The sequence below is a fragment of the Gouania willdenowi genome, chromosome 3 (genome assembly GCF_900634775.1).
Source record: "Gouania willdenowi chromosome 3, fGouWil2.1, whole genome shotgun sequence".
NCBI classification, from domain to species: Eukaryota; Metazoa; Chordata; class Actinopteri; order Blenniiformes; family Gobiesocidae; genus Gouania; species Gouania willdenowi.
Genome location: NC_041046.1, coordinates 31,003,706 through 31,014,178, shown reverse-complemented (window position 1 = coordinate 31,014,178; position 10,473 = coordinate 31,003,706). Strand labels below are relative to the sequence as shown.

General features: G+C 38.8%; 1 protein-coding gene across 1 annotated transcript; it reads right to left on the bottom strand.

Annotated features, from left to right (window-relative positions):
* Nucleotides 1-6,011: 6,011 nt before the first annotated feature.
* mc1r (melanocortin 1 receptor) lies at nucleotides 6,012-10,444 on the bottom strand. Its single transcript, XM_028475027.1, has one exon. The coding sequence runs from the start codon at nucleotides 9,339-9,341 to the stop codon at nucleotides 8,355-8,357; it is 987 nt and encodes a 328-aa protein (XP_028330828.1). The 5' UTR covers nucleotides 9,342-10,444; the 3' UTR covers nucleotides 6,012-8,354.
* Nucleotides 10,445-10,473: the final 29 nt, after the last annotated feature.

Sequence of the window (10,473 nt, the reverse complement as noted above, 5' to 3'; positions counted from 1 at the left end):
TCAAGCTTTATTGACATTTTGCTGAACATACACATTAGTGCAGACAAGATGAGATAATGTAAAAAACATACGCAACTCCCATACTACACATACACGCATATTCACACTAGGGATGGGAATTGATAAGAATTTAGCCATTCCGATTCCATTATCGATACTGCTTATCAATTTGATTCCTTACCGATTCTCTTATCGATTCTCACTGGGTGAGGGAATTAAATAATACAAATGGATTTGTTTGCTTTAACTCTTTAATTACCTGCAGGGGTATCAGCTCTCTTTTAATCCACCAGGTATAGATTGTTTTCACTAGATAATAATATATACAAAAGAGCTATATAAAATTGATGAATTATTATAACATATGACACATTTTGGCTACAAACATTTGAGAATATATACAGTACTCCTTTTGAACTTGAACAACTTGACCCAAAACAAATTCAGACATAAAACAAATAATTATTCTGTAAAAAAAGAACATATTAACCAAAAGTACAGCTGCACTTGTTATGTATTTAAATGGTAAAGCTTTAGTTTAGCCTTTGTTTACATTTCTATAAATGGACCTTCAGAGACGCAGTCCCTGTTGTTACATGTGACATCATCAGCATGAAAGAGCAAACTAAACACAACGATCAGTACCAGTCCGTCTCCCGTGTCTGATTACTTGTTATGAGGACATAAACTGACGACTTGGTGTGTGTTCTTGTGGAATTTTGTTGTTTTCGGAAGAAAAGTCAGTGCAAGGAGCAGCTTTAGTGCCAGTGTACAGAACCCGGAAGTGAGTAGCGTAGCATCGGAGACGCTGCGAACACAGCACTAAGGGCAGCGCTGCTGCGGGTGGAGGAGGTGGATTGTCCACGGTGTACAGCAAACAACTGTATGGTGAAGGAGATTCACTTGGTGCTAGCATAAACACAATATACAGGACCTGGAGGAGTTTATTGTTACGTATTTGCGACGTAAGAGGAACCGATAAGCGGAATTGACAGGCACGCAAACAAACGATTCCTAGGAATTGTATTACTGGGAACCGGTTGACAGAAAGAACCGGTTTTTGATTCCCATCCCTAACTGACACACACACATCCCTGAGACGTTTTATAGTCCATTGTAGACAGAAAGAACACCACTCCCCCAGCCAAACTCTTGGGGTACCTGGTATCTGACTTGCACAAGCCATGAGCACACCGCTTCACCATTGTGCCTGCTCTGAGCATGTTGGACCCTATTTACATAGTAACGGTTGCTCGGACATATGATTGGACAATGACTGTTTGTGGGCGGGGTTTTGCGAAAGGGCAATTACTGGGAACACTCTCTCGATAAGCAAGGTGTTATCCAGCAGGCAAGGACTGGCCGAGACATGCTGTCATCTTGCTTGTTGCAGCGGCTGACCGGTAGGTAGGTGTATTTACCTCCGCTCTTGAGGGTGCCGCATATCTCCACTAGGGATGGTCCACCACAGACCTTAGAGACAGATTTTCTTTTTCTTTCTGCCAGGACTCCCTGTAGCCCTCCTCACTAGTCACTGTATCTGTATCTAGTGGGGTGTCAGTTTAGTCGCCGATTATCCAACCATGAGACAGGTTGTACTGGATTACAATGTTACCAGTAGCATGTGGCGTAGAAGCCACCTGACCTGACACGCAATAATTAGGCCTTGAATCCATATAACTGCCTTGCCTTGAGACACCAATACTTTGAGCAAGCACTGTTCAATCTATAAACATGTTTAGTTACCAATTCTAATAAAGTTCTTTGGAATAACTCATGCACTGCTCTAGATTATGTCTAGAATAGGCCACGATTACATGAGATTATAGATTATAGCTATTGTTATTTGTAATGACATTTCTAATGAAACTTTTTCAATAACTAGAGGTTTAAATTATATCATTCAATCTGATACAATACAATATCAATTATCAGACCAACAATTTGATATTTGGCAATGTCACAAAGCCTGCTACAATACAATTTTGCTTTGATTCGATTTAGAGGTCTGCGATTGATATGAGACAATAATCTGTTTGTTTTTTTTCACATTAATGAATGAAAACACAATACTGATACATTTTGAGAATTTTATTGCCTGACTGTTTAAGGCATTTACATGAAAATCATTCTTTGAAAAACTTTTTTCACCAACTAACAATTGGTGTTTTAAGAAAAAAAATATATAAGCAGAAGGCAAAATGGCAATGGATATAAATGTTTATACTTTAAATCAATTTGACTAAATCATTGATCAAACAATCAATCTAGATCAATTCATCTTTACACCCCTATAAATACGTAGGTTATGTTTATCTGAAATAAAAGCCAAAACACACAAGCCTGTGGTCAATCCTCTGAAGATCATTTTTTTCTCTGTGGTTGGATTAGGATCTAAATGCAGTACAGTGCTGCTATACAAATCAGAAGATCAGATTTATTCCATGACTAACTTCAGATTTCATGCATTCATACTAAGTGTTCTTAAATTTATTTTGGGGACAAAATCGATACCACAGTTGACAGACAGTAGAACCATTGAGAATGTCTCGCGGCGTGAGGGGATATCATGGGGAAATGATCAGATCATAGATCCTCTGTGTGTGCCTAGTCATGTGCCATTGTCCTTATTTGAACTTGTGTCCGTGTGTGGTGGGCGGGGTTTGTAAGGGGTGGGTGTATTTTAAACTATGTAAAAGCACTTTGAGCTGCATCTCTTTGTATGAAAAGTGCTTTTTTTAAATAAACATTGATTGATTGATAACGGGTTACACACAAGAACAAAAAGGTGTCAAGCGAATCACTGTCCTTCTTGTCTGGTGAAGAAACACAAGATAAAGCAGGTCCCCGCAAGATAAGTAGGTATCTAAAGATGCTGACTCCCAAAAGATAAGCAAGATCCTGCAAATTAACATACCCCCTCAATATACAAAGGGGCCATCGGATTAAATTTGGCCAAATGGTTGTGTCTATAAGAGGTACAAAATTATGGAATACACTTCCAGAAAACATCAGAAACTATGGCAAACCCTACATTCAAAGAAGTTCTCAAAAATTGGTTGAAAACAAAGTAGTCACGCACCCATAGATAATATTGTACTTTTTTCTTTGGCTCTTTTAACTCATGACTGTTCTTTTTTTATTGTAAATGGTACATGTGGTATCATGTTTTCTGTCGTCCGTCAGTTTAATGTTTGTCTCATTGTGTGATGTTGCTTAACTGTATGTTAAACGTTATTGTTCAACTGTATGTTAAATGTTATTGTTCAACTGTATGTTATATCACGTTTACCTGCCTTAGGACAACAGATGAAATTTAGCTATTGTGCTAACTCAGCCATATTTATGTTGACGCTGTTTGCTGACACATTGATTCATATGTAATATCCTAATTCAAATAAATAAATGAAATGGAAAAAAAGAAATGAAATGAAATATAAGGTCATAAGAAAAATAGTTCTCCGCAAGATAAGGAGGTCCCTACAAATAAGCATATCCTTACCAAATAAGCTGTCCCCACAAAGACAAGGTCTCCACAAAAACAGCAGGTCCCTAGAGGGATAAGCCGGTCACCTCAAATAACCTTTTCCCCGCAAGATGAGAAGGTCCCACAAATAAGTATATCCCCACAAAATAAGAAGATCTCCATAAAATAAGCAGTTCCCCAGAGGGATAAGCCGGTTACTTCAAATAAGCATATCCCTGCAAGATATACATGTCTCCACAAAATAAGCATATACTACTAAAATAAGAAGGTCCCTAAAAATAAGCATATCCCCCTAAAGATAAGGCAAGGCAAGGCAAATTTATTTGTATAGCGCATTTCATACACAAGGCAACTCAATGTGCTTTACATGATAAAACTTTCAATAAGAACATTTAAAATCATCAACAAACACATTACATCAACAACATGACCAAAAATCTCTCTCTCAATCATATGCAGTAGAGAAAAAAAGTGCCTTTAACTTTGATTTAAAAATGTTCACATTGGATGCTGACTTCAGCTCTGCTGGCAGTTTGTTCCACTTCTTTGCAGCATAACAACTAAACACAGCATCACCATGTTTACTGGTCTCCACTATCTGACCTGTGTCCATAGATCTGAGAGACTTGCTGGGTTCATACCTGACTAACATCTCACTGATGTATTCTGGACCAAACCCATTCACAGATTTATACACCAGCAGCAGAACTTTAAAGTCTATTCTGAGGCTGACTGGGAGCCAGTGTAAAGACTTTAAAACTGGAGTAATGTGTTCTGACCTCTTTGATCTGGTAAAGACCCGAGCTGCAGCGTTCTGAACCAGCTGTAGCTGTTTGATGCTCTTTTGGGGGATTCCTGTCAGAAGACCATAATAATAATAATAATAATACATTTTATTTGTAATGCACTTTATATTTGATTCCAAATCTCAAAGTGCTACAGGAGTAAAAAAAAAAAAAGATAAATTAATAATAAATAAATAAAACACAACATATATTAAAAGACAGGACTAAAAGAGGCATTAACTGTTAAAATAAGTTTCTGTAAAAAGGTGATATTTAAGTTTTTTCTGAAAAATGTCCACCGTTTGCAGGGCCCTGAGGTGGTCTGGGAGGGCATTCCACAGGCGGGGGGCAGCGGCTTCAAAGGCCCTATCGCCATTACCATTACAACAGTCCAGTCTGCTGGAGATAAAAGCATGGACCAGTTTCTCCTGATCTTTCCGAGTCATTAAACTTTTCACTCTGGAGATGTTCTTTAGGTGGTAGAAGGCTGTTTTTGTGATAGATTTGATCTGACTGCTGAATGTAAGATCTGAGTCAATCAGAACACCAAGGTTTTTGACTTGGTCTTTAGCTTTTAAAGATCCAGACTCAAGATAATTGCTGACAGCTGTCCTCTTTTCCTTGTTACCAAAGACAATCACCTCCATCTTGTCATGGTTTAGTTGAAGGAAGTTTTCACTCATCCAGCAGTTTACTTTTCAAAGCAGTCACACAACACCTCAATGGGACCATAGTCATCTGGGTTCAGTGATAGATATAGTTGTGTTTCATCTGCGTAGCTCTGATAATCAACCTTACAGTTCTGTAACATTTGTCCTAAAGGAAGCATATAAAGGCTAAACAGAAGGGGTCCAAGAACAGAGCCCTGAGGAACCCCACAGGACATTGGTAATCTGTCAGATTCAAAGTTTCCAATGCTTACAAAATAACTTTGTTATTTCTCCAAGTAGGACTTAAACCATTGCATTACTTTTCCATTTAGTCCAACCCATGTTTGCAATCTGTGCAACAAAATTGTATGATCTATAGTGTCAAATGCAGCACTGAGATCTAATAGAGGGGGTTAGTAGACAGAAGGACCAACAGAACAGGATAGAGAGATAGAACATCAGAGTGTCCCAGACTAGTTGAGCCGTGAACCACAGATCAGGAACTGCCATCGTCAGCTTCACGACAACTGAAACAAAGCAGAGAGAGAAGGGCGAGGAGAAGGCACTGACTGCAGAGAAACATGATACTGTACAGTATTATCAAGTCTACCTTGGGCCTCACTCCCAGTGGCCTAGTCAATACTCATTATAAAGGAGACGAATCTCCTTCCATTTATTGGTAAGCTAACAGCGAATCCAAGGTTTGTAAATGCGATGGTTCACAGACGAGCTCATGTCTGCTGTAGCGGTTAGGTTATGTTATGATTCAGTCCTGTTTATGCGGACTGTAAATCATAACTAGCTACATCAGAATTTGAATCTCGTCCTGTTTATTGAACCAGTAAATGTGACCGCTTACAGACGAGCCCATGTCTGCTCTAGCGGTTAGGTTATGTTATGATTCAGTCCTGTTTCAAATCTCAACCAATAAAAGAAAACAAAGTTCTTATTCTGAAGCAAATGTTTACCAATAGCTTTGGATTTTGCTTGCAAAAAAACAACTTAAGTATTTACAAAGCAGAAATGAATTGCAGTGAATCATAATTCACAAGCACTGAAAAAATGAGGATTACTATCCCTTTGGTGGTATTTAATCTGATGACTATAACATTTCTTCAAGGCATTTTTAATGTTACACTACACTTATTTAGTTGTTAGATTAGTAACGCAATACATTTTGTGATCAGCTAGCTCTTGCTTTTTGAATACTATAAAACATTGTTATATAGTCCTGGAGATCCACATGAACTTCATCACGAGTCTATAAATGGTACATTTTAAAAAGTAGTTCTCAATGGCTCTACTGTCTTTAATCAAATGTGATATTGATTTTTCCCCCCAAAATTTAAAAACACTTAATATGAAGGCATGAAATCAAAAGTTAGTCATGGAATAAAACTGACCTTTGGATCTTGATAGCAGCCTTGTAATGTACATTTAGATAGCACTAAAATAACCACAGAGAATAAATTACCTTTAGAGGATTGATCACAATCTTGTGTGTTTTGCTTTTATTTCAGATAAACAGAACCTACTTAAAAACAATCAGGTAGATTTAAGATTTAAGATAGTACATTTAATTAGAAAAAGTCATTACAAATAACTATACATACAATCTTGTTGTAGTCGTGGCCTAAATTGCCTCTGATGACTTACTGTAGGCCAGACAATAAATGACAAATCAGTCCTATTCTAGACATAATCTAGTGAGCTTTGCATTAATTCATCCAAAAACCTTTATTAGAGTTTGTAACAACACACAAACGTAAGTGTGCAGGGTTGAGATGCTTTCCGCATGCATGCATGCATGAGTTTCCTACAGATACAGGATTATTCCAAAAACATATATAAATTAATTGCATTGAATAAGTGTGTGTCTATGAGTTCATAGCTGTGTAATTCAGTTCACACTGAGTAAGATGGGCTCGTAATACAACCCTGAAGATGGATGGATGTACATACACTGATGGAGTAATTTATTTTGATTCTTGTCAGGTCCACTTGTGATCAAAGATGGCCGTAGGTAACCCTTGTTTATTAGTACATTTGAATCGTGTCAACTTCATAGTTATTTGAAATCTGAAAACTGGTGACATAGAACAAACCTAGAGCCCTTTACTCTAGGGAAATGTTTTAAAAATCAAGCAGTTGTATAACATATAGTGGACAGCAGGTTTTACAAGCATACTTATACTATAAAATAATAAATAACAGTTATAGCTTTGAGCTTTCTAAGTCAGGGTACACATTGCAAGCATTGCAGTCATATGCATTTGTGTAATAAATTGTGGATATGAAGTGCTGCTTTTGTACCAGGAGCCTCAGGCTTCTTACTAAACAAGGACCTTCATGTGATTTTTCCTGATCGTTTAGTTCTTTTCATTTCCTTTTTGCAGGGTTTCAGAGACAGAATTACCAGCCATTAAATGCCTGCAGTAATGTGCTATTTCTAATACACCATGTCTAAATAGGTATTAGAACTACATGCTTAAGAAGAAACCTAATGTGAAAAAAATGCAAATGTTTTAGTAGCAGTAGTTTCTAAATTGCAATAGATATTTGCGTCAAGATTGTCTTTTTGCCAAGATTTTAAAGAGTAACTAAACGCTGAGGTTTTAGGTGACGTGGCTGGAAATGAAAAAAAAATGCCTTGATTATGGGCAGAGCTATGCCAACTACCTACTTAATACTTACTATACCTCTCTCTTCACAATTCTCTCAATCCAACTTACTTGCCACAGATTGTAGAGTGGACAGGAGCTAGTTTTTTAGGAAGGTTGGTGCTAACAGTGACGTAAAAAGCCACCAAAATGTCACAAACCACCATTCTCAGCCAGTAGCAAAATTTGATTGCAATAGCAAAGTTTCAACCCACAGAGGGCTGTCACTCATACATTTTTACAACAAAATGCACCAAATTGAAATACTTTGACTAGTCAAGAGTTGGACAATAATCAATGAACAAAACTTCATACTCAAATACATTTGGTTTCAGTTGGGGAAAAAAGTGGTTAGGGTTAGTTAGTCTTTCGCCTACTCAAGAAATTCTCAAAATGTAGCTTCTAGAAAAGTTGTAAGGTAAAATAGAAGTTCTATGTAGTGTAAAGCTTTAAAAAGGCAAAGTCCAAACCAACCGCTAGACATAGATGTAGGCAAATATTCATACAGAAGCAGCATATATTGTTTTCAGCATACAGGGTGTAAAACATTAGAAATCAAACCAAAAACAAATGGACAAAGATGCAGCAACATGTCCTTTTCTCAACCTGATCAAAGGAACACATGTGCCCTCAACAATGTCTTACTTCACAATTCTAGCAATCTCAGGGGCCTTTCTTACAACCCTAAACACAGTTTGTCATCCCCTTTGTGTCAAACTAGGACCCTGAGAGCTGGATTTCTTCTCCTTCTTCCTGTGGATGTGCTTTGCTCTCACACGCCAAGGCACCAGGAGCACATCAGCAGCTCCTGCAGTGTTTTCCGCAGCTCATGGCTCCGGTAGGCGTAGATAAGAGGGTCAATGAGCGAGTTACAGATGATAAGGATCAGGAACAGGTTAAAGTTTTGAAAGAAACAGTTACAGAAGGGACTGGTGGGGCAGGCCAGGATGAGGATGAGATGGAGGAAGAAAGGTCCCCAGCACACAATGAACACCCCCAGTAGGATGGTGAGGGTGATGGCACCCTTCATGCTCGTGGACTGGCGCCTGTTTTTGTTGAAAGCCACGATGCGCCGCGAATGGACATGCGCCAGGATGAACATGTGCATGTAGAGCACGGCATTGAATACCAAAGTGAAGAAGAAGAAGGTGACTAGGCATACAATGACGGCATTGTCGGTGTGGTAGACGATGAAAAGGATACTGCAGATGATGCTGGCCAGCCAAACCAGCACAATGATGATGATGGCTCGCTGCGTGGTCATGATGCTGTGGTAGCGCAGCGCGTAAAAGATGGTGACATAGCGATCGGCGGCGATGGTGCTGAGGAAGGACAGCGAGGACACCACCGAGCTGCAGATCATCACATCGATGACGTTGTCCAGCTGACGTATCATACCAGGGTGCACGTCCATCAGACCATGGTCATTGAAAAGCATGAAGATGGTCTCCACCACGTTGCTGACACTGACGAGCATGTCGGACACGGCCAGGCAGCAGATGAAGTAGTACATGGGCGAGTGGAGGTTTCTGTTCTTGGTGATGGCCAGGATCACAAGAATGTTCTCCACCAGACTGATGAGACCCAGCGCCAGGAATAGCTCCTGCGGGATGTGAATCTGAACGCAGCTTCCACTGCTAGACTCTCCAACAGTGGAGTTGGTGGAATTCTCATCCATGTAGTCACTCAACAGGTCCATATGGCGGAGGGAGGGATAATGTCCCAGAGATCCATTGATCAGCTCCAAATTATGCATCATTATGCTCACTGACAGGTTAATCTTCCTTAACAGCTTGAATTAGCAATATTGGTTTTCGTTATTGGTCAATAGAGTTTTAGCAAATACCGTCTGTTGGACAAACAGTAACAAAAGTGGTCAAGAGGGTTGAAGTATAAGACCATGAATAAAGTGGGTCTCATCTCCTTTGTGGATAAAAGTTGTCCAGGATGCAGATCCTTAAAAAGTCATCGCAGGGCATGGTTTTCCTCTCAAAGGGCAGATCATGCCCATCGCAAAAAGTCTTTGCATCTGCTCAGACCGACAGGTACTAGTCCTTCAATGGTTGCTGGATGGAGAGCAAGATCAAGCAGCTCCTCCTCCTCCTCCGACTAATAAAATCAGATGATCAGTGGCAGCAGGGGTTGGCCAGATTCTAACATGTTCCGCCTTTTGACTCTGACTCAATAAATCAGTCACAGAGAACACTTTCTCTTCTGTCTCAGTGGTGGGATATTAGGCAAACGCTGAGAGCGTAGTAACAACTACATATTGTGCAGCTTTTAGAACTTGTGACATTAACTTGTGGCATTGTCTTCCCAGGTTGGCTGGAAGATAAAGCTCTGATAGAAAACAAGAGGCAACAGACCTACATCAATTTATTGACGGTTTGACACCCATATCCTGTCCCATGATCTCTGAATTACCACAAGCATTCGGGCTCAGATCTAAATTGTCAGGTAAGATATTGCCAAGACATAAGTTTGAAAATTGAGTCCGGCTAAAATCTAATTAAAGCTAATATTTGAGGAAGAGGAGCCCTTATGTATATATTTAACAGTACTTTCAAAAATAACAATTTCGAAAGTTGCCTCATTTCTTTATTTTGACACCAGATGGATTTTCTTTCTTGTTCTAAACTGAATAAATAATTAGAACAATCTCAAATACGTACTTAGAAGTCATTTAAAATCACTAAATATTTAAATTATTAAATAATCCCATGATTTATTTTATCGAGCACAATGAAATTACATAATATGGCATAAAAATACAAAATAAATAAATGTTCTCATTCCATTCGCATGATTTGGAGTTTTTCTTATTATTAAAGGGAATTGATAAGACAGATTTCATGTAAAAGGATTGAAATGACAGGGAAAAAGCAGGACTC

What these genes read in the sequence shown, in the direction of transcription:
- mc1r (XM_028475027.1), bottom strand. Translation starts at nt 9,341, where the DNA reads ATGATGCATAATTTGGAGCTGATCAATGGATCTCTGGGACATTATCCC.